This window comes from Hipposideros armiger, unplaced genomic scaffold, assembly GCF_001890085.2.
Source record: "Hipposideros armiger isolate ML-2016 unplaced genomic scaffold, ASM189008v1 scaffold_635, whole genome shotgun sequence".
Classification (NCBI taxonomy): domain Eukaryota; kingdom Metazoa; phylum Chordata; class Mammalia; order Chiroptera; family Hipposideridae; genus Hipposideros; species Hipposideros armiger.
This window is the reverse complement of record NW_017731985.1, coordinates 634038-658686: the sequence shown is the minus strand read 5'-3', so window position 1 is coordinate 658686 and position 24649 is coordinate 634038. Positions and strand designations below refer to the sequence as shown.

General features: G+C 49.5%; 1 protein-coding gene across 12 annotated transcripts; it reads right to left on the bottom strand.

Moving 5' to 3' along the window:
* Window positions 1-270: 270 nt before the first annotated feature.
* On the bottom strand, window positions 271-22269 carry PGAP2 (post-GPI attachment to proteins 2). Of its 12 annotated transcripts, none has more exons than XM_019625628.1 (8): window positions 22046-22269; window positions 15059-15218; window positions 14781-14907; window positions 13856-13876; window positions 2382-2634; window positions 2136-2242; window positions 1422-1530; window positions 271-1223 (listed from the first exon to the last, which is right to left on the bottom strand). In XM_019625628.1, the coding sequence occupies exons 3-8, from the start codon at window positions 14811-14813 to the stop codon at window positions 1093-1095; spliced, it is 654 nt and encodes a 217-aa protein (XP_019481173.1). In that variant the 5' UTR covers window positions 14814-14907; window positions 15059-15218; window positions 22046-22269; the 3' UTR covers window positions 271-1092. The 12 variants fall into 12 exon arrangements, with proteins under 12 accessions (XP_019481173.1, XP_019481176.1, XP_019481170.1 ...); XM_019625631.1 differs by lacking the exons at window positions 14781-14907; window positions 15059-15218 and adding exons at window positions 10695-10869; window positions 13220-13262 and having other exon boundaries at window positions 22046-22165; XM_019625625.1 differs by lacking the exons at window positions 15059-15218; window positions 22046-22269 and adding exons at window positions 10695-10869; window positions 13220-13262 and having other exon boundaries at window positions 14781-14809.
* Window positions 22270-24649: the final 2380 nt, after the last annotated feature.

Here is a 24649-nt window from a genome sequence, read left to right as displayed (position 1 = left end):
AAGGTCTTTACTGACAGTAGGGGCTAGAACTCAGGCCTTCAACTCTACCCAAGACTCCCAGGTATCTCAGCTTCTAGGCCTGGAGTCATTACAGGGATAACTCAGTCACTCGTGCTCACCAAAATTGGGCTTAGACCAGCGGTAGGAGACCTGGGCCTGAGGGGGTGCCACATGGAATCATACCCTGCCATGGATTTATTCCCTCCATCCTAGAGCCTGTGTCCCTCACCTCAGTTCCATTAAACAGAGACAAGCCCCAAGACAAGCCTAGCCCAGACTGTTGGCAAGAATTTTATTTTCCTTTGAAAACAAATGTACAACCCAAAGAGCTCAGGGCCTGGGACAGTAGGATAGTTTGGGGGAATACCATTTTGGGGGTAGGAATCTGTGCCTCTGACTTCTCCACTCCACATTTTCACCAAGGAGGAAGAGTGTAAGCCAGAGATTTCCGAAGGGAAGGGAAATACATGCTGCACCAGTGCTCCTGGAGCAGTCATCCTTCCGGTACAGACCACCACCTCTACAAGGTGATGTCAAGCAGACTAGCAGAGCCCTTGGAAATCCTACAGCCTGCCCACCCCATCACCCACATAGACACTACATCAGAGGTGAAGTAGGGACTAGACCTGGGCAACCTTAACAGGATTGTGGCCATAGGCCTGGACGCGCAGAGTAGATTAGACACACAAGTCGAATGACCCCATGGAGAGAATGGCTGTGGTTTTCAGGTAGCAGCCACTGCTCAATGGTCCCTGACCTCAACAAGAGGTGGCTATGTTAAGGCCAAGAACCGCATGGTGGTTAGGAACCTCAGGACTTAATTTTAAGCACCAGATGGTGGAGCTCTCCTGCCTACTCAGCTTGGGGCCTCTCAGATAAAGGTGATGCTGCTTGAACCCCTGCGCCTTCAAGTGGGATGGAGGAAAAGCCACAGGACTGGATAAAGCCTTATCCTGTGCCCTTCCTCCTTTCTTCCCCCCTTCCCCCAGCGTCAGTAGGGTCTAGAGAAGACACAGGAAGTGGGAAAGGTCAGAGTGGGATCTTGTTTCTAGTTTCTGGGCAGTGGGCCCCTCCCCAGCAGAAGAGAAGGGTTTAGAATCGCTTTTCCTCAGGCTGGGAAGTAATGAGCAGCTCCTTGTTCCCGAAGTCCCACCAGGCTGTCATGTGGAATGCCATGTTGGTTAGGACAACAGTGTACTCCAGGATGGCAAAGACGGTGTACACTGTTGTGACACAAGGAAGGGCGTGGTGAGCCTCCTGCCCTTACCCTCCCCCTGCCCCAGGGCCTCTTGATAAACCACATCACTACAGGGAACACAACGGCAGCCAGCCCCCAAGACCACCGCTATGTTGTACGTTATAGAAAATAAGAACTGTCCCGTAGCCACTGTGACCACCTATGGATCCCAGCCTGGCCTCACCTCCAGCCTCACAATACATGTTGTGCCGAAAGTAGACAGCCAGTGCCGTGAAGAAGGAGACGAAATTGACGATGAAGAACCTCTGTTTCCAGTTGTAGGACTTGTGATCCTGTGGGTTGAGCTGTCTGATCACTCTGCAGCTTGTTGGACATGTATGGGCAGCGTCCCCTCTCAGCCCTAACTCCTCTAGGCTGTCTCCCCTCCCTTGGCCATGGAAGGGGGCACAGGCAGGGGTAGCAGGAATGATGGGCATGTGCACATCCCTGCATTTGGGACCTAATGGGGCCAAAGAGCAATAGTGTCTCTGCCCCTCCCCCTTCCGGGGGATGGAATATGAAATTACTTGAGGGTCCATCAACCAACCCAACACCTCCAGATACTTTGGGGGAGAGAAAGGTGTATGTGTGTGGGGGGGCAACTGGAGTTATTACAGACCACAGACCCTGACACGTGTTCTTAACTCACTGCAGCCTGGGTGCTGCCCCTCATTCCACCCCCATTTGGAGCCTCCATCTCTCTTCTCCAGTCTCCCATACTACCCAAACACAGTCCTGGATTCTGACCAGTCAGTCACCCTCGACTTCTCCCCAAGCCCCAGCCCCAGCCCAGGTTCCAATTAGAACTCTAGTTCCCACCTCACCAGAACCCGCATCCAGAGGACAGGTCTTGATTCTCCTCTGGGCTGCCTGGAGCCCCACTAGGGGTAGACCGTACCTCCTGACTTACTGTGTGCTTCTTGGTCAGCCGCCAGATAATGCAGGTGAGGAGCATGTGACTGAGGGATGCGGCGATGAACACAATGAAAGCGTTTTCATGGACGGCTGGAGGGAGAGAGGAGGGTGGGAGCGCGCATTGCAGAGAGGACCCCAACCCTACATCTGAAGGTCTGAATAAGGGAGGGGCAGGGGCGTCCCTTCCCCAAACCTTTCCCCACTCTCCTTCCCTCATCCGGGCACCCACTGAAGTCCTCGGAAGAAGAGACGTAGGTGAGCACTAGCAGTGCGAGGTTCTCGATGACGTTGAGGCTGAAGTTGAGGCGGCAAAGCAGCTGGTAGCTAGGACACGGGGAGGTACAGCTGAGGTAGTGGTTCCAGTAGGCGAAGGCCACCAAGAAGCGGGGCGCCGAGTGCAGGCCGATGCAGAAGCGCCACACGTAGCGCTGGGGCACCTCCCCGCCGATGGCCGAGCTCACCGAAGGCAGGTAATTGGGCACCTAGAGAGTTGTGACCCATTTGGGCACCGGCCCCTGCTGGCCCTGCCCACCTGGAGATCCTTCTTTCTATCTAATCACCCCAGCCCTCAGATGGCTCTGCTCCAACCCCTTCCCTTCCAGGAAGTCCTCCTTCAGGCAACCCCAGAGCTCTCCTAGGAGAGCTCCCCTTCAAGGTCCCGGGTCCCCCAGGGTGCTTGGTTCTTATTCCCCAGACAGCTTGGCGTTTGTGCAGGGGCATGGAGTGACCCTCTCCATCTCCCTACACATGGAACCTACACATGGCTGAGAAAACTGGACACAGGCTCAGAGGTTCTCTGAGCCAGGAGAAGAAGTCCCTGTGAGAGGTTCCATGAGCCCAAGACGCCAGATTCAGTCCCATGGACAGGGATGAGTCAGACCATCTGAGCTTCCTGCGGACAGTGCTGGATTCACTGCTCAGCCGAGCTGTTCCTCTGACTGCTCCCAGCTCCACTTGTTCTTCTGGGCAGATGTGCCAAGGTGGTGGAGGGTACGGTGAGATGCTGGGTAAGCTGAGGTAGAAGGCTACCCCACCCTGATCATGTCTAAGCACATGGGTGCTCCTAACCCAAGGTAGTCTAAAAACATGGCCCTGTCCTTGTGCATCTCTCCCCTTCATCTTTCTGAAGGCCTGGGATTCCTCATTCCTTAAGGACACAGAGCATCAATCTTTCAAGTTATGGAAGGAGGAGGAGATAATACTGCACAGCTGCAAGGACTGGTATGTTGCTTATATGGAAGGGTGAAAGGATGGGGGATGAGTGAACAGTAGTTTCAACGGGGACAGAAACACCAGGGATGGCAGCAGGATCTCTTAGACTCCAGGGCCTGGTGCGGCTTCTCAAACTTTATTTTATTTTATTTTATTTATTTATTTATTTATTTATTATTATTTTTTTTTTTAGCTGAGCCATCCTGCCACCTGTTGGCAGCTCAGCGGCTGCTCAGCTCGGGCTGACTCGAACCGCTGTTGCTCAGAGCTCAAACTCTTGAGCGAGCTCTTAACCAACTGAGCCACTCAGCCGGCCCGCGGCTTCTCAAACTTTAATATGCATACAACTCACCAGGGACAGTATGAAAGTGCAGAAGGTCTGGAATCGGAGAACCTGCATTTCTAAGAGATTCTAGGACTGTGGAAGCTACCAGTCTGTTGCCCACACTTTTTGTGGACTTTTTCAGATTTTCAACAAGGGACAGAGCAGTGCCAGAGCCCAGCGAGGGAATGGCCCTGCGGTGACTACAGCAGGACCAGTCTTCAGAGATGGAGCTCTGCAAGATCCCCTCCTTTCTCCCAAAGGGGATGCTGAATGGGTCTCCAAAGCAGCTGGGGAGGTAGGCAATGATGGAGGCAGCTCACAGGGAAGGGGTGGGCCTGGGTAAGCACCAGCCAGGGGCTTCACAGCCTTCACAAAGGAGTTGAATTCCCCTCGGCACTGTCAGAGGAAACAACGCAGAGCTCTCAGGGAGAGGGTGCTGCTCTCAAGGCCAAGGTCTGAGATACCATAGCTTGAGACCAGGCTCAGACATTCACTCTGAGTAATCAGTGAAGAGGCAGCATGGAAGTTTTGGAGCTAGACAATCCTGGGTCTGTTTCACTGCTCTGCCTTTGTTAGCAGAGTAACCTTGAGCAAGTCACTTCATCTCTCTGAACTTCAGTTTCCTCATTGGCAAAACAGAGATACCACCAACCCTGCAAGGTGACTGTGAATACCAAATATAATGTATGCAAAGCATCTGCAGTGTCTGACACACAGTGGGTACAAATGATGGCTTTCAGAAGACAAACTTCCCTGAAAAGCCTGCAGATAGGTGGTAAGCTACTACGTGGCTACTGCACATGAGAAGGCCTACATAAGAGTGAGAGATGGGAATTGTATCTTTACCAGACACTTCTGAGACCTCCAAACGTCCTTACTTGACTTTTCTGCCTCTCTGAGTAGGTCCTCTGAATAGGGTTAGTGGGAGTGTTGCCTCCACTTCCTAGAATATTCGTTCTGAAAACTCCTGCCCCAAACTCAGCTGTTTAAAGGGAACAGGACCAGCCTCGAAAGCTTGGCTGGGAGAGCCCAGAGCATTTAAGAGCCCTGACAGATGCTGGAAAACAGATAAAGGGTAGAGATGGCACAGAGTTGGGGGACGCGTCAGGAGGAAGAGAGAATTAAGACCCTGTGGCTACCAGTCCTGTCCTCACAAGATCCTCCCGGATTAGGGGTGGGGACCTCTCTACACACACACACACACACACACACACACACACACACACACACACACACACACAAAATCAGGTACAGATACTCATATACATGTCCCATTTCAAGCACACAAGTTCCCTGTTCACCAACCACTGCCAGCAACAAGCAATATCAGAAGCTATTAGAAACCAGGTAGACAGCTCACCTCAAACCTCCCCATGAGCCCAGAGCTAAAGGTAACAAGAGATGGGAACATAACCCCTTTCCCCAAGAATAGAAACCCTTTGGCCTGGAGGACCTTGCTCAGTGGATGTGTGTTAGGGCAGGCAGCAAGGCAGAAATTCACATGAGATAAAGGGAGAGAGTCCAAAAAATTCCCTATCATTGGACCTCAGATTTCATCATTAGAGATTCATTCCTTTGGCTTCAGATAGAAGCCCCCCAAAATTATGGATGACTTTTCTATTTACCTTACTGCCCGCTGCCCCTTGCCAACTGGACAAAACTCCCATTCCTATTATTTCTACTTGCTTTCTTCTCTGAACTCCATCTCCTCCTGTCTATCCTCACAGCTTCCATCTTAGCTCTGGTCTCCCCAGCAGCACAAGGTATTGTACTGACCTCCTCACTGGTTTCCCTCCTCTTGTCTTGTGCCCTTAAATTTGTTTTCCTTTTAGGAGGAAGATTGGTCTTCTAGACCACAAATGTGATCATGTCCTTTTCCTGTTTAAAATCTTTGCAAACTTCCCACTGCCCTCTGGATAAAATCAAAAGTTGTCAGCCTGGCATTCACAAAGACTCTCCTTCACCCCCACAGCAACAATGACCCCTCCTTCAGGAAGGAAGTCTTCTCCAATGTCCAAGCTGGGTTAAGTGCTTCCTCTGGGCCTTGCCACCCCTGTGCTTCCCTGTGTCACAATAGGAATCCTGTCTCACTGTGTAGTGACTGACTGTCTGTGTCTAGGATTATCTCTTGTAGGAATGAGATGCTAAGGGCAAGTCCATGTTCAATTCCATGTCCCCGACACAGAACCTCTACCCTTGGGCCCTCAGCAAAGGCCTGCTGGACTGCTCTTGGAGGCGGGAATCCATCTAGCTTTCTAGCGGGCAGGGCCCTTAGTGGACACAGGTTGCGGGGTTGAGGCTGCCAGAGAGAGACACCAAGCTAGAAGATCCCAGGGCAGGGCTGGAGGACCCTCTCAGGTCAGGCCTCTCGTCTGGGCTAAAGCCACCTATTCCTTTTCCTGGCTGCTGGCCTCCTCTCACCTCCTCAGTCCTGGCATCCCTTCTAGTCTGGTCTTTCTTCAGCCTTCTCCTTCTCATGACCTCTCTTGCCTATTCCCACTCCCTTCCCTTCCCCCTCTCCCCTCTGCTCTCTTGCACCCTGTGTAATCCTCTTCTATTCTTGGAGGACTGTGACTCTACTCTCTGAGTCTCTCTCCCAAAACTCCCCCAACTATGATTTGCCCCCACCATCCTTTTATTTCTTTTCCCTCTCTCTGACCCTCCCCGTTCTCTCCTACTCTCCAATTTCGCCCTTATCGCCATCTCCGGACCTGGTTCTGACCCAGGCGCTGGGGAGCCTGGCACTCACCCCACAGTCAGTGGCCACTGTGTACTCAAAGTGGAACACCAGGGACCAGATGATGCAGAAGAAGAAGCCGAACATGGGGAAAGTGATGACCCACCAGATCATGGCCGTGATGCGGAGCCGGAACATGGTCCCTTCGGGGTCCAAGGGCTGGGAGACCGCAGAGAACATCCTGTAGGAAGTGGTGCCTAGGCAGGGTGAGGGACACAACTTAGGGCCTAGTGGGGTACCTGGGCCTGGGAAAGTGGGGCCTTTTCCAGAGCTGGTTCCTCAGGGTAAAGAAAAGAGCCAGAATAGAAAGAACATAAGGGAAAAAGGAAAACAGTGCAGAAGAGAAAAAGGTGCAGAGGGAGATGGGGCAGGAGCAGCTCTGAGGAATCCCCTTGGCACACTGGTCCTACAGGGCCACCTCTTGAGGGTTCTGGAGAATAGAGGCTCCTGGACATGAAAGTTCTGATGGCCCACCTTATTGTCACTACCCTCATACCCGCTCAAGAGAAGGGTCAGAGGTGAAAGGGTTATTATTCCCATTCCACAGAAATGGAGACTGAGGCCCAGAACTAGGCCAGGATCAAACATTAGAACTAAGGCCTGTTGTCACCTAACTGCGTAAGGCTCCAATTAAGGCTTTCTTCAGGTCAAGTAATCTAGACAATGGACCCTGGCTCAGGCTGGTCCCAAGCCCTCCCACTGACCCTGTCTGACCACATTCCTGCTCTTTACCCAAGTTCAACTAGGAACAGTGGGCGTGCCCCAGAACCTATTTCCGTGGGACCACAGGTTGCCAGCCATCCCACTCCCAGGCTCAGAATGACCCAAGCCTCAGGCGAGCAGTACTCTGATCCCAAGATACCAGAGTCCTTCCAGAAGCCCAGACCTCCATCTTCTTCCTCCCTGAGAAGACCATGTCACCCAATCCAAGGTTTATAGGAGTCTGAGCATCATGGGAACTTTCTCTACTCAGCTTGAGCCTGGAAGGACAGACCCAGACCCACAGACCCACAGACCCACAGACCCACAGACCCACAGACCCAGACCCAGACCTGGGTTTCTTCTACCCTTCTTCCCCTAGGCAAAGAATTCCCTCCTCTCACCACCCACTTTCCCAACCACCATGACCCCACAAGCTGGGCTCTCTTCTTGGCATCAGACAGAAATGGCATTGTATTAAAAAGCCCAGGACCAAATTTCCCCTTGGGACGCATACCTCCCTCCATTAAGGGAACACCAGCCCCCTAGTCCAGCTCAGTATCAGGGAATGGGGCAGGGCAGGCGGGGGAGGGGAGCTCATTGAGCGACACTCACACTGGGTGCTGAAGGATCCTGGGCTTGGGTTGAGGACTCTAGCCAGACTGAGCCTTTTCTAAGACTAGAGGGTCCCACCCCCAGCTCCCCAGGGCCTGCCTTCCCACCCACAGAGCCTAGATCGCCATGCCTGACCAGGCACACAGCCTTCCTAGGACCAAAAAGGCCATGTTATAAATTCTGGAACACTCTGTAAAGGTAAGAAGTGATAGTGGCTAAGGTCAGCCCACAGCAATTTCCTTGCCAGGGATGGGGGTGGGGACCTTTCTGGGGGGTTGTGTCCAGGGCTACAGGCAGGTTTCTGGGAAGGGAAAAAGAGAAAGCAGAGTAGGATTTGGTCCCTATTGGTTGGAGTAGGGCTGAGTATGTTTGTTGGGGCCCACTGGAGAGCTAGGTAATCTTAGGACAATAGATTTATGATCCCAAAGAGATCTAGACAGGCTTGAATATGAGCTATCAGTGTCCAGCCTACACCTGTGCAGAAACAGCTAATGGCAGTTCAGGCTGCATTAAGAGGCCTAACAGCCAATAAAAGGAATGGAACAGATCTGCTTTCACCTGCACTACCTAGGCCATATGAAGTCCTATGCTCAGATCAGGGCCTAGCATGGAGAGAACAATTACCAACTGCCCCAAGTCCAGGGGCACATGTCCTGTGAGGGTTGCCTGAAGGAACTGGAGCCATGCTACCTAAGAAGAGTAGACTCAGGGACTCTCATTACTGTCTTCCCATCGTGGCGGGAAGTCTGGAGGAAAGAGTAGACCTAAGTCTCCCAAGGCAGAAATTCACCAGGAAGAGAGTGTATGCTCACTATAAGAAAGAGCTTGCTGATTGTTAGCTGCTAAGCCTCCTTCGAATAGGCTGCCTGGGAGGAAGAAAACTCCCCATCACTGGGGATATGCAAGCGGAGGCAAAGTCATCTAATTATAGATTTATTAATCTATATTTATTATCCTAGGAGTTGGCCACTCCTAGGAAACTCTGGGTGAGAAATTCAGAACATATATGGAAATCCCCAAGTAGATCCAACATGGTAGTCCCAGGGAGTGGGAATAAAAATGTCCCTGGGTCACGAGGCCTAGTCCTGTCCCAGAAGAGCCAGGTACTCCTCCTGCAACTACCTATGCCTTAGCTCCATATGCAGTATGCCAAGAATGGGTCACAGGTGTGCCAGGTGTGTTGAGGTTATTGATCCCATTAGCCCTCGGAGCCCGCCACGAGGGGCAGAGCAAACAGCCTACTCCGTTTAACTCCATATGCTGTGCAAATATAACTTTCTGTATGGACTACGACTGCATTATACATGCCTTCCTTTTCCCAGAGCACTGGGCTGCGGGGGTTCCTATCCACTTATTCAACAAATACTGATTCAAATGCAGTGCTCACTTTCAAGGAGCTCCCAGTCTGGTGGGCAAGACAGACACAAATATAACATGATAGCACTGTGTGAGAGATAACACAGGGAACTGTGGGCACCCAGAGGAGGGGGTGATTAAGTTTGCCCCAAGGAGGATGAGGAAGGCTTTGTGGAGGAAGAGACACCTGAGAAGGGTTTTGCAGGATGAAGAGGAGTTGGCCAGGATAATAGAAACATTTGATGTATTATCTAAGGTAAGAACTAGGTCAGGAAAGGCTGTTGGATGGACCCTTTCTAATCCTCCCCTCTCCCCTCGGATCACTGGGTCACCCCCTTTCTTCTAGTCTTTCTCCCCCTCGGATCACTTGGTCACCCCCTTTCTTCTAGTCCTATTCTTTCTGAAAGCTCCCAGCCCTGGGTCTGTCTCATCAGACTGGCTCCCCACAGCTCAAGGCCCATGACTCCCATTGACAAAACAAGAGGGAAAACTTAAAGAAGTCCTATGAATAAAAGAAGGGCTCCCCCATGCCCTGCCAGACTCCACTGCTAGTCACCGCCCTTTTCTGGAGCAGGTGTTCTTTATAGGAAGGGGGAAAGCTCAGCTGACTGGGGGCCTTCCGAGCTCTCTCTGAGAATAACCCAAGGGTCAGTGTCCAGGCCCTGCCTCTTTTCTAACTAGAGCCCCTAGGCTAAGCCGCTCCTGCTCTGCCTTCCAACCTGACAATCTCCTTGCACTCCACCTCCTTTTCTCCTCCTCACCCTTCATATTCCCCAAACCACCTTCCTATCCTTCCTCTACCTAGAGCTCTACACTAGCCCTGAGGAGGAGGGGGACAAGAATTATAAACCCCTTTTTAGACATGGGGACAGTGAGGTGGAGTGTCCTTGTCTCAGGTAATATACAGAGTTAGTAGATAAACTAGGAGTATAACAGAGGTCAAGAGGTCTCACCCCCTTTACTCCAATATCCTACAGAGAAAGAGATATCCTCCAGGCCTCAGAGAAAAAACTTTTACATCTTTCTTCCTAGCCCAGCACCTCATATCACTGTCCAGAGAGTACATGGCCACCTGTGGAACCTCAGAGGGCATAAGACCTACCACAGAACACATGTACACATAACCCGGTCCCCATCCAGACAAGCACAAATACAGTCACTCTCACATATACCCCACTCAAAGCCATTCTAGTCATGTCGCTTACAGTTACACACACACATATACATAATCACATTCCCATAGAAACAGGCACAAGTCCACAGTGCCACACTAAGAGGCCCCAAATGCCCTCTAGCCCAATCCTGTTTGTTCTCTCTCCATCCCCCAGAAAACCCTGGGTTCTCCTGAATCTGCCCCTCTATGAAGGATTGGGTTCTGGGGCCACCCAACTTCAGTAACCCCAGACCCCAACAACCTCCATGGAAAGAGGAGGGAGATTAATTCTTGTGACCTCAATTTGCAGGCATCCCCCCCAGGAGCCCAGTATATGTGATGGCCCGACTGGAGAGCTTGCTAATCCTGTTACCATAGAATCAGGATCCAAATAGATTCAACTGAGCCTGAATATGAAGTGTCAGTGCCCGCCCCCGGGCCCTACCCCACAGTGTGTAGCCGTAGTCTCCTTGAAGTGGAAGAGCAGGGACCAGAGGATGCAGAAGAGGAAGGCGACAAGCGGACAGCAGACTGTGACCAGGGCCACCACGGTGAGCCGGAGCCGAACCAGGGTCCCATCCCGGTCCAGTGGCAGTGGGACCTGGTACATCTTGTCAGACCTGGGGATGGAGTGAGTGGCATGCTGTCAGGGCCCAAGGCAGGAGGCTGGGCTCAGTGGTGCAGTCAGCCCTTGAGCTCAGTACTTAAACTGAGCTATGGGCTGAGGAGTCTGAGAAGAAAGCCACCTAGCTCCTAAGCTTGGACAGCTCCTGCCCTGAATGGGGAAGACTGACTTGGAATCCCATGAGAACATTCACCCTCAATTTCAGAGGAAAGACAATGAATGAAACCAGTGCTACAACGAAGCTTGAATAGATTGGGGGTCCTCGTCATCCCTATGCCTGGCTTGACAGGCCTAGGACTACAGGAGCTGGTTTAACTAGTCTCTCTCGTTTCAGGAACCAGACTTCATACCTCCTAGTGGACAGAATGACAGAATGGTCCATATCCTCCCCCCCCCGCCCCTGAGCCTCCAGGCTTCAGGGCCTCCCATCAGCTCTCATTGCTTTACTCACTGGCCAGGACCCCCTGCACCTTCAACCCTTCTCAGACTCTGTGTTCTGTGTGCCTGCACCGCAGTCCACAGCAGCAAGCACTTCATGGAAGCCCACAGAACCTCAGCCCCCCTGCTTGGCCCTGCCTGCTGCCTCACGAGCTCTGAGGGTGAAAAGCTTTGCAGAATCAGGCCTGGTGCTAGCCTGGGCTTGCTGTTTGCTGAAGAGAGCTGCCTGGTCAGCTTCGAGAGGCTTCCCAGTGCCCAGGGGCTTGTCTACCCGCTCTCACCACCCCCCACCCCCCGGGAGAGGAGGCAAGGGCTCCTGAGGAATGTGACTCTCCACCTAAGGTATCTAAAGTCAGGAACGATAATTGCCAAATATACACCAGCAAGCATAGCCCATCAACCTGTCAGTATATAGAAGAGGAAGTTGAGACCAAGAGAGGGACAGGAACCTGCTCAGCGTCACACAGCAAAAAGAGCCAGTAGTGGGAAGGTTTGGGGCTCACAGGGTCAAAAACTGCAATTTTGGCCTTTCTTGACCCTTCCGCTCTGGACCTGAGCAGATCAGGCCAGGTTAGGAGGGGAGGGAGAAGAGGTGCCTGTCTGTAGGAGAAAGAAAGGTAAAAACCAAATCCTATATAGATGAGTCAGTCAGCCCTGTCTCCACTGTAAAGACAGAGAAACCAAGAGAGGAAGGCCTTTCCTCAAAGATATGCTGAGCCTGAGGCAAAGCCATCCTCAGAACTTAGGCTTTTTGTTGCCAAACTACATAGGACTGGTTCCAGATACATAAAGAATTCACCCTTCTGGTCTCAAGGGCCCCGTCAGATGAAGTCCCAACTCTTTTGGACCCGCCCTCAGGACTCTCCCTTCTAGTCCCACCCTCCGGAAGAACCTGACTTCTATACTCATAAGGCTGGCCTCCTGGCATTCCAGAACAAACCAGGTAAATATGCCTCCACACTGTCATCCGTGCTCCTCCGCCTACCTCTCTGCCAGGCCCTATTAGGCAGCCTACCCTCATTACTCAAGTTCTTTTCTCGCTTTGTGAGAGAGAGGGGTCTCCCAGGGGACTTAGAAGTGGCTCTAGTGAGCCACCCCAATCAAACACAGTCCTTGGATCATCCCCATGGGGACTATAAGTCCCTCACAGCCCTGGAAAGGGAACACCTTCCCCACTCAACCCAAACCCAGATTCTGTAGTTGTAGCAGTGCTAGTCCTCCCTCTCAACATCCCTCTCCTAAGCCAGCTGCTCTAGATCCCTCAGGAACCACTGGGATCTCCAAACTGAACACCAGATCCTCAGGGAATGAATAGGCACTGCCCAAGGCAGGGGGCTGATAAGGAGCCTCCGGGAACAAGCTGTTCCGCTTTTTGGATATGCCTGGACTCCTTTTTAGCTGTGTGACCTTGGTCAAGTCACCTAACCACTCTGGGCTTGTTTACACAGTTGTTCAGCATGGGGATCATGTGGTTTACATAAGGCCATTCCAACTTGGTCAGTCAAGTCCTCCAGGCCTCAGGACAGGGAGCTCACTACCTGAAGGGCAGTCAGCTTTAACTTACTTATAGGTGCTTAGTGCAAAAATTACCTGCTTAGGAGTACCCCTACCTTATCTCCAAAGGTCCCAAAAGATCTCAGCTTCCAGTCCAAATCCACACTTACTGGGTGCCTTCTAAATCTAGCCATCATGCTTAGCACACTACATATAGTTTCTTTTAATCCTCACTATAACTCTGAGGTAGACACTATAGACTATATTTCCATTTTACAGAAGATGCAAATGAGGCTCAGGGAGGTTAAAAACACTTGCTCAAGGTCACATGCTAATAACTGGCAGAGTTGGAATTTGAAACGAATTTATGGAGTCCAAGCCCTCTCCCGCTTCCCACCCCCCCACACACACACCTCCATTTCCTGGCACCTAAGAAGGAATCCGGACCAGGAGTCCCTGTGGAGTGAAGAAGGGAGAGCTCAACCCCTGCACACCCGGCCCCAAGCATGAGAGCAGAGGGGAAAGGGGTCAGCTCAGCAAGTCCGGACAGCAGCAGCTCCTGGGCAGGCATCAGGACCCCCAGAGTTAGAGACTGGGCCCTGCGGAGGCTGGACCGCATGGCCGAGCTCCTCCAAGTGGGGCTGCCCAGCGGTCCAGCACACCCGTCCGCAACTCACCCAGGCTGTGGCTGAAAGGAGACTGCGCCGGCGCAGGCCAGGAGCTGGGGTACCCTGGGGACCTGGGGGTGGCCCAGGCCCGGCCTGGGTCGAGCAGCGGGGAGGGGGGTGTTGGAGTAGGAACGGTGGGGGCGGGGCCGGGCAAGCGTGCTTGGGGCGGAACTTGGGGAGGAAACAGCGCCCAGATCCTCTGTCGGCTCCTCCCCGCTTCTGCGGACCCAGGCCCCCAGGCTCTCCCCCCTTCATCTGGAATCCCCACCTGCTATTTCTCTCCAGCCCTGGTCTCCCCACAATTCCAGCTGCGTGGGGGCAGCCGGAAGAGCTCTGGGAACCTGGGCTTGACACGTTGGATAAACCACCTTGTCACCTTACCTCTCCGCTGCGTTCCATCACCTGTTGAAAGAACATAAAATTAATTGAACAAGGCCCTGAATTCTCTTTATTTCCTGCCCTCAGTCTCTGTTGTCCCCTTCCCCCCATTCTAGCCGAATTATCCAGCATCATCCTTCTAAAACAGGAAGCCAGTTTAGCTCCAGCCTCGGTGCCCCTCCCCCAAACTTCGTTACCCAGAGCGGATTAGGGGCATTTCAACAACGGGAAGAGCACCTTACAGGTAGTAAGATCCAGTGAGGCCCACCCCAGAAACTCTGGGCCAGAGCTATTCCCACCTTTGATCAGGAGAGGGAGCCCTGTCCTGTCCGACATGGCAGAGAGGATCTCCAACCCCCAGCCCTGAGTCTCTCCCCACCATGAAAGGGTTGATCACCAGAAACCAGCTGCCAGAGTTCCCTCTCCTGACTAACCCATAAAGGAAACAGAGGGAGACTCTTGGCTCCTTTTGCAAAGACCCTCCTACCCCAACAGGGAAAGAGGATGAGGGGACCAGTAATCCTTCCTGCAGGCTCAGTGCAGCATAGTGAGAGCACCTGCAGGGTTTGTGGAGGACAGGACCTCTGAGCCAGAGAGACACCACCATCACATTTTCCCAATTTAAATCCTCCTAGTAATAATTAGCACATTTTGAGCACCCTCTGTGTCCCAGGCACTTTTCTTCTTTTTATGTTATCCCATTTAATCCTCACAAAAACTCTAGAAGGTAGATACTATTCATTTCCCCATTTTACCAATGGAAAACAGAAGGTTAAGTTATCTACTCACACAGCTAGTAAAGGTCAGAGCGAGGAGTCTGGTACCTGAGGTCATTCCCTTAATCACTATATACTGTTAATCTCACAAGGTAACTATAAATAACCACTCTGCAGATGGGGAAACAGAGGTTCCAATTTGATTAACTTGCCAGTTTATTGCATGCTTTCACTCTCTTCTTCATTCACTCAGTCTGCGTCCTCTCTGTGGCAGGTCCTGAGCTGGGCAATGGTGGGGGACCCAGAGATATCTTGGACCGACTCCTGGGGGCTTGAAGTCTGGAGAGAAGGTATCTTACTCTAAAAACTACTTTTGACTTTGAATTCTCCCCACCTGTCCTTTAAGGTCCCAGGGCAAGTGAACAATCAATAAAACTTTGCTGAAAGAACCATCTCCATTTAGTTTCAATAACTAAATTTAGGTTTCTACCTTGGGGCTTTGCGTCATCCTCTGTTTAGCTCCAACCCACAGATGCCCGCTTCTGGCCTTTGTTCCCTGTCTTGGGCTTTCCTGGTCTCACATCTTTATTTTCCCTGTTCATCTCGCTTGAAGTGCTTCTTTTCCTCCATCTCAGCAAACTCTACCCTTCCTGTAAAAGTAGTGATTAGCATGACACTTGGTAAGTTAGGAATGCTTGTGGTAATTTCTAAGGCAATCACGAAAATAGTAGAAAAAGAGAATTTAATTTCCAAACTGGTACAGGAGGAAAAATGAAATAATCCGGAAGAATGCAAAAAAGATTTAAATGGCCAATAAGCATGTAAAAAGATGGTCAACATCATTAGTCATTAGGGAAATGTATATGGAAACCACAAGGAGATGACACTTCACATCCCCTAGGATGGCTGTAATAAAAAAAAAAAAAAAGGAAAATGACAAGTGATGTAGAGAAATTGGAACCCTCACATACTGAGGTCTGACAATTAAGTTCGCGAACTTATTGCAACGATGTTGCCAACTTTTTTTATATCAGAGGGATTATTCATTATGAATTTGTACCAACTGGATAAACAATTAACCAAATTTACTACTTGGAAGTGCTGAAAAGCCTGCGAGAAAAAGTTAAACGACCTGAACTTTTCGCCAACAATTCATGGCTATTGCATCACAACAATGCACCAGCTCACGCAGCACTGGCTGTGAGGGAGTTTGTAGCCAGGAAACAAATAACTGTATTGGAACGCCCTCCCTAATCACCTGACCTGGCCCCCAATGACTTCTTTCTTTACCCGAAGATAAAGGAAATATTGAAAGGAAGATTTTTTTTAAAAAGATTCTATTGGGGAATTAGGTGAGGGGAATAGTGTTGGGGAATTGGGGAAGGGGCCCAGCCAAGTTGTTGTTCTTTAATCTTCGTTGTGGAGGGCTCCAGTCGCCATCTGGCTTCCTGTCTGCAGCTCGTGGCCTCTAAGCTCAAGGTGCTGTGTTCAATCTTAGTTGTGGGTGGGCATAGCCACCATCCCATGCGGGAGTCAAAACCAGCAGCCTTGCTGTTAAGAGCGCATGCCCTATCCACTGAGCCATCCCGGGCAGCAGCTCAGCTCAAGGTGCCGAGTTCAGTCTTAGTTGTGGGTGGGCGTAGCCCACCATCAAACAGGCAATCTTGTTGTTACACCAGCTGAGCCATGCTGCCACCTGTTGGCAGCTCAGCGACAGCTCAGGCACATCGTCACTGGCCCATGTGGGAATCGAACCAGAGACCCTGTTACTCAGAGCTTGTGCCTTTAAGCCAACTCTTTCTTTTTTTTTTTTTTAAGATTTTTATTGGGGAATTGGGGGAAGGGGAACAGACAAGTTGCTGTCCTTTTGTTCTTCAGTCTAGTTGTGGAGGACGTTGCTTCACTGGCCCAAGTTGGCACCATCATTGCGCTCTTCCCGGGTGAAGGAGATCAGTCGCTGGCTTCTGAACGGCTGCTCACAGCGGCTGCTGGCCGCTCACGCTGGCTGCTGGCTACACACGGTAGCCCATGGCAATCCACTGCAGCAGGGGCTGCAGCCTATGCTGTCGCCAGCGACTCCCGGCAGCCCAGCTCCAGGTTGAGCTGTTGTTCAGCATCTTAGCTGTAGAGGGCAGTGTCACTGGCCCTCATATGTGGGATCCCAACCAGGGCCCTCTGGCGTCCCAAGCCAGCTCCTAACCAATGCGCCACTTGGCCGGCCCTTAAGCCAACTCTTCATCAACTGAGCCATTCGGCTGGCCCTGAAAGGAAGATATTTTGATGACATTCAGGACATCAAGGGTGATTCGATGACAGCTCTGATGGTCATTCCAGAAAAAAATTTCCAAAATTGCTTTGAAGGGTGGACTAGGCGCTGGCATTAGTGCATAGCTTCCCAAGGGGAGTACTTCGAAGGTGACTGTAGTGATATTCAGAAATGAGGTATGTAGCACTTTTTCTATGATGAGTTTGCGAACTTAATTGTCAGATCTCATATTGCTGGTGAGAATGTAAAATTGTACAGCCACTTTGTAATAACAGTTTGCAGTTCCTCGAAAAGTTAAATATAGTTACCATATGACCCTACAAATCCACTCCTAGGTATAAACACAAGAGAAATGAAAACATATGTCCACAAAAAACTTGTACATGGGTGTTCACAGCAGTACTATTCATAGTAGCCATAAGATGGAAACAACTCAAATGTTATTCAACTCATGAATGTATAAAAAAATATGGTATATCCATAAAATAAAATATTGGACTATAAAAAGGAATGAGGTACTGATGCATGCTATAACATCGATGAAACTTGAAAACATTATGCTAAGTGAAAGAAGTCAGACACAGAGGCCACATATTATATAATTCCATTTATATGACTTGTCCAGAATAGGCAAATCCATGGAGAAAAAGTAGATTAGTAGTTGCCAGGGGCTGGGGAAGGGGGAGTTGGAGAATGACTGCTAATGGATCTGGGGTTTCTATTTAGGGTTATCAAAATGTTCTGGGGGGTTGGCCGAGTGGCACGTTGGTTAAGAGCTGGCTTGGGATGCCAGCTCTGAGCAGCAGGGCCCTGGTTCAGATCCCACATGGGGGCCAGTGACATTGCCCTCTAAAGCTAAGATGGTGAACAACAGCTCGACCTGGAGCTGGGCTGCCGTGAGTTGCCAGCAACAGCATAGGCTGCAGCCCTGCTGCAGTGGGCTGCCATAAGCTACCGTGAGTGGCCGGCAGCCAACGTGAGCGGCTGGCAGTTGGTGTGAGCTGCCAAGAGCCGCCATGAGTGGCCATCCAGAGGCTGGCGACCGATCTGTCTCACCCGGGAAGAGCGCAATGATAATATCAACATGGGCCAGTGAAGCAACGTCCTCCACAACTAGACTGAAGAACAAAATGACAGCAACTTGTCTGTTTCCCTTCCCCTATTCCCCAACGCTGTTCCCCTCCCCAATTCCCCAATAAAATCTTTAAAAAAATAGTTCTGGAATTACATAGTGGTGATAGTTGCACAACCTTATGAACATACTAAAAACCTCTGATTGTACCCCTTAAATGTGAATTATATGTGAATTATTATTATATGTGAATTATATTCTCATGTTATGTGAATTATATCTCAATTTAAAAAAATCTGGCAAAGATCTGGGCTTCAATAAATGGCAATTATTACTAAAAAATAAAAATAAAAAAATAAAGGAGAGGAAGAGTATGGTCAATATGGTGGAGTAGAACCTTAAAAAAAATTTAAAAAGAAAACAGTTATCTTCATAAACGAACACAAGTGAGAAAAGTTAGGAGGAAAAATAAATAAATAAATAAAGGAGAGACACAAACTGAACTGATAGATAAGTAGAAAGTATAAAATGTTAGCTAAATCCTGAATATACCAGTAATTCATTAACTGCAATGAACTAAATGCTCTGGTTAAAAGGTATTCACACAAGATTGATAAAAATCTAAGTATATGCTATTTACAAACATCACCCTTCACTATCAAGTTATAGGAAAAGAGGGAGGAAGTCAACATTTACTGAGTACTTACTATGTGCCAAACATGTGCCCAATCCAGTCCTTTGCAAATTCCATTATCTTATTTGACCTTCAAAACCACCTTACAAAACAGGAATTATTGTGCTTATTTTATAGTAAGAAAACTGGGGCACAAGACCAGCCGAGTGGCACGTTGGTTAAGAGCTGGCTTGGGACGCTAGAGGGCCCCAGTTCGGATCCCACATATGAGGGCCAGTGACACTGCCCTCTACAGCTAAGATGCTGAACAACAGTTCAACCTGGAGCTGGGCTCCCGTGAGGCTGCAGCCCCTGCTGCAGTGGGTTGCCATGGGCTACCGTGTGTAGCCAGCAGCCAGCGTGAGTGGCCAGCAGCCTCTGTGAGCGGTCACCCAGAAACCAGCGACTGATCTGACTCGCCTGGGAAGAGTGCAATGATGGTGCCAACTTGGGCGAGTGAAGCAACGTCCTCCACAACTAGACTGAAGAACAAAAGGACAGCAACTTGTCTGTTCTCCTTCCCCCAATTCCCCAGCGCTGTTCCCATCCCCGAATTCCCCAATAAAAACAAACAAACAAACAAACAAACAAACAAAAAACCCCCCAAAACTTAGCCAGGTGTCTCAGTCATCCCTCTCTGGGCCCTTAACCCCCACTCCAACCCTGTTCCCCTAAAAAAAAAAAAAGAAAAAAAGAAAACTGGGGCACAGAACAATGAAATAATTTGTGCAAGGTCTAAAAAGGAGCAGGTCTGGCAGTTGAACTTAGCTGTTTAACTCCAACTCTGCGGCTCTTTTCAATGCACCAGATAAGAAATCTAAAACTGTCCCAAGGAAGTGTCTTGCCCTTCCATGATTCTGCAATCTGTAGAGGTCTGTCTCTTCCCTGAGCACCAATCCCTCACAGCTGCATAGGGTGAGTTCTCAGGGCATGTATGTGAGAGACTGGGGGCTCCCAGGACAGAGCTGGATTTTGCTTAGATCTCTCTTGTCCAGGGCAGAGTTTTGAGCTGTGGACATCTCATCTACTGATGCCAAAGCAGGGCTTGGCTCCGTAAGCTTTTGTGAACATACACCAAACTGCACGTCTTTAGAAGTTCTTCCCTGGGCAGAATTCCCTGAGAACAATGAGCTTGTGGGCCACATGCCTACAGAGTACCTAACAAGAGTCCTTCACTTAGAAATCACCACGGTCACAGGGAATTCCTCCCTGGAGCACTCCTCATCCAATATGTCCCCCTCCAGTTTTCCCACAATTTAAGGATCCTAAGTCTTAGGGCCAACCAAGTGACTCAGTTGGTTAAGAGCTCGCTCAAGAGTGCGAGCTCTGAGCAACAGCGGTTCGAGTCCCACCTGAGCTGAGCTGCCGCTGAGCTGCCAACAGGTGGCAGCATGGCTCAGCTAAAAAAAAAATAAGGATCCTAAGTCTTGCACACCCACTAGTACTTTGGACTGAATGTAGTCACTCATTCAAGACATATTTCTGAGATCCATTTCTAAGAATCATTTCTTAGACTAGTTAGAATTCCTTGACATTTTTAAAGAATATAAATAATATCCACCATTCACTGAGGGATTACTGTATACCAGGCACCTGATAAGTGCTTTATCTCATTTAATTCTCACAATAACCCTGTGAGTTAAGTGCAGTTATCCCCATTTTACAGACACGGAAACTGAGGCTCAGCGGAGTTAAGAAATTTGCCCAAGTTTATACAGCTAATATATGGTTGGGCTTACTTAAACCCAGGCTTCTCCCACTCAAAAGTTTCACACTTCTACTTTTCTACTTAAGAACATAATTCACTTATACATGCGTCAAATATTTAATGTGCACCTATATTGTGTGTTTGGCCTTAGGGACACCAGACTAAATAAGTAGAGGAAAGGTTTAGTTTGGTTTGAGGAATGGTAGGTGAGAAATCAAAGGTTCAGAAGGGCAGTGAGGAAGCTATTGTAACTATCCGAGGAGAACTTCCTGACTCAGAACATAGGTGGTGTTGTGGGGCCGGGGGGAGAGGGGGTGTGGAGAAAAAGGAGAGATGTTTGGGTGGAGGAGTTGGGGGAAGGTGGCTGGAGTCAGATGTTCCAACTATCAATAGTTTTACTATTTGACCCTCCATGTATGTTTTTTCCTTTTTCCTTCAAGCATCTACTGAGCACCTACAATGTACCAGGTTTCTCCTATCCATTATCTTATTTCATCTTTATGACCACTCCACTTTTTGACAAATTAATCAATTATCTCTAATCCCTTGCCAAAAACCTACAGGGATTTAAGGTCACCTACTTATGGGCAGAGCCCATTTCAATTTTGCATTGATGGCCCAGGAGGGGGTAGTGGTGGAGAGGTAAACCAAATAGGCTTTCCGAGCACAGTCCATGCTATTCTGTGTAGGGCTCTCAATCACCAGGCCTAGTTTTTAGAACATGATCAACCCTCCCCTTTGTAATATCAGGCTTCTGTTTCAGGCTTGCCCCAAGGGAAAGGAACACCAATATTAAAGAAAAAAACCATAGGCCCAAGATGGCGTCACTCATTCCAAAAGCCCATGATACCAAACCTAGATTTAATACCTGACCTAACTGTATTTTCAACGTCCCCTAGAAATATAACCCTAATCAAACCACTCTGAAATTTTCTGGTCAAGCACCAGTAAGATAATCTGTCACATAGGCCCTCTCCATCCTCCATAGAAAGGAACAATCTAGATAATAAAAACCCTTCCCTTTCTCCTCCCCCAAAAGAAATGTCAGGGACCCCAAATAATCCTTTCTTTTGCTAATAGCTCCCTTGCCTCACCCTTCTTCCTATAATATCCTTCCATTTTGTACAACCCCTCAGTTGCCCGTCCAGCTGCTAGATGGAAAGCTGCCCAATTAATGAATCGCTTAATTAAGTCAATTAGATCTTCAAATTTACTTGGTTGAATTTCGTTTTTTAACACCAAGATGAAGAAAATGCAGCTCTGACATCCAAGAGCCCCGGCATAGAAGACAGGCAAGTAATAGGCTACAAAGTGACAAGGCTGTAAGATGCATGCCCAAGCATTAACCCAACTTGCTGAGCGAGATCGACAAATGTATCCTAGAGAAAGTGGGAGCATTTGAACTAGGACTTTATAATAACTGGGGATTCCTAAAAGGCAGGTGGGAAAGAAGTCCCAAGAATCCTCATTTGTACCAAGTTTTACGCTGAACCATTCTCTTAGGGCATCTCTGATGCTCATAATGTCTATTCTAGGAATTCAGAGAGGGAAAGGGCTGGGGCTTGCATGGGTCAGGAGACAAGAAGGCCTGGTTTTAAGGCCTCGGAGCAGCGGCAGGAAAGCTACGCGGGCAGGCAGGGCTCTCAGGGGGGCCCTCCAGCTCTGCACGTGGTCTGGCCAAGAAGCTAGGGCAGGACGACCGGGAAACCTTCCCATCACCGCCCACGGATTGGGGCAAGGTAAGGGTAGAATAGTTACCATGCCATCCTGGAGCCTTTCCTCTGATTGGCCGGAGCTTCGCAGCGGGTCTCTTCGCTCCAAGGAAGGGGGTGGAGCCTCGATAAGCGTCACCACTCTTCTCCCACACTCGGCCCAACGTAGCCACTCACCAGCCCACTTCGAAGGGCCCTGTGTTGCGTCACCACTCTCTCCCAGCCAACCGCGGCGGTGAGGGCCAGCGCTCCATGTCCCTCCCACCAACCCTCCCCTTTCCTCCCCCTAACTTCTTAGAACCCTCCTCTTCCCCTTCTCCCCTTCTCTCAAAGACCGCCCTCACGTTGGGTTTCAAAAGAGTCGTTGCCCAATGAATAACAGGGTGGGTCTAGAGTGGCGGCGGCGTTTGCCAATGCTCAGGCAGCAAGGGCGGGCGCCTGGAGCGAGCCTCTGACGGTAGGCGGCGTGTGACGCAGTCGGGCCCACTGCGCGCTACGCCCGAAGCGGCGGTCGGTATCGGCGTTGGCAGCGGCGGCGACGGTTTCGTGGCGGCCGCGCGCTGCTCGCTGAGCGGCGGGTGGCGGACGGGCCTAGGCCCTCACACCTGACATTTCTCTCCCCCACCGCACCACGGTAAGTCGGAACCGGGGCGGTGGCGGCCAGGGACCGGCAGGCTCCTCCTCTCTTCAGGGCGGGCGGTGCGTCGGGCGTCCCAGGGCCTCTCCGCGTCGAAGTCTTGCGCCCTGGCGGCACCTTTTGCCCTGAGGGAAGGGGCGGGGCCCAAAACCCTGAGCCCGGGAGGCCCAGCTCTTCCGGAGCTGGAAGGGAATCGCTCTCGGTGGGGTCTGGGCCGGGGGTGTCTCCTGTCGCAGCCTACGCTGAGGGAACGTCCATCAATCCCGACTCATTCATTTGCCCGGCGGCGACTAGGTGGGCCGGTCCTTAGCGGTAGCAGCGCTTTAATACCATGAATGTGATCTTCCTGCACTTCCTTGACTCTTGTGGGATGGGCTTTTATTTGCCGTGTTCTCTTCTATAGGGGAAATTTGCAGCCTCAGGGTTGGGGTGGGTGGGTCGGGAGTGTTTTTTAGCTTTTTAAAACATCTGAGAATTAAGGTCGGTTTAGTGGAGTAAAAGATTATTTTCTGGCCTCCCATGTGTTCCATGTAAAACTAGATGAGAAGAAAGGTAGGGTTTCTGGATTACTATAGAGCCGTCAGGACCTTAGAAATTAAGCCAGTTTCTCTACCTTATATCACGTGCGGGTTTTATAAATGGAGAAACCGAGGCCAGTGAAGGGACAGAATTAGCCAATTCCAGATCTGACTCAGTCTAAAAATTTGTCTACTACATCACCCTCCCTGGGTGTTCCAGCTTTCCATTATTGAGAATTCCCTTTGATTGTAGGGGTGAGGGACTGGGGCTTTCGGTGGTTAGAAGCAGATATAGTCTTCAATAGCATTTTCGACTTAGCTGCCACCAGCTAGCTCTGCTTGATTAGTGGTACCCTAACCTAGACCATGAAAACTAAATTTAAACTTTGGTTAAAGAATGCCAGTAATGTTATGTATTGGAAAAATGCATCGGTAAAACTACAAGCCGTTAGCTAATTTCCTGTTCCAAATCTAAAATTTTTATTTGTAGCAGCTGCTGGGGACTCAGAAGAAAGTGTCTGGTTAGTGACCCACAGCAGTATTGGAATAGAAAGCAGGAAATATAGCTAAGACTTATAGAAAGGTAGACAGAAGTCATCTTGTAGTTTTTGTATCTTGAAACTCAAGGCTTCTCTCTGGTACAGAATTCAAAGTTTTGTGTAAAAGAAGATGAGAAAAGTTAAACTCAGTTTTGGAAGAAGAAACTAGAAGAAAGAAAAGAGAAGTAAGCATTCCCTGTGACAGCCTTATGAATTCAGAAAGAAACGCTTGTTAATTGGGTGAGAGATGATATGTTTATTTGGTGGAAGAACTCAGGATATTTAAAAATAAAACCAGAAGTTGGACAGGATGGAGTTACTGGGAAATACTTTGATATAATTATTTTTTGACTCTTCATTAAGATTTGATGAAATTGAATTCATTGCTACTTTGGTCTCTTTACATCACTCGGATTCACCACTTTGCTCTTGTTTAGATGACAAAGCAGAAACTGAAAAACAGTGTATAAGAGCAGAAGAGAACTGTAGTCTAAATACTAAAATGTGAACAAGGTATATTTTCTGTGACATTTCTTAGTTCAAGCATCACCATCTTCTGGGAAGCCTTTCCTTGCATTCTCTCCCCTGTAAGCTTCCATAACACTTAACTGATATTTCTGTTTATATAGCACAAATCACTTTGTGTTTTAGCTGCTCGTCTATTAGACTGGTAAAATATTTTTGTCTTTGTATTCAGGTGTGACATATAGTAGGCTCTCAGTAAGTGTGTTTGCTTGAATGAATAAATAAATATGGAGGAGTTAAACCTACAAATAGCCTATAAACAGGCTGGGTATTTGTGTGCTCCTGAAATATGGGCCCCAGATAAGAGGATCCATACCATTCACATGTTTGTGGTATTTTGGTACTTGACTTTATTCATGTCTAATAGTGCCTAGATAGCTAAGAGCAAGTAAAACTTTTAGGGAACCAATTTCACAGCTTAGAAAAAAATT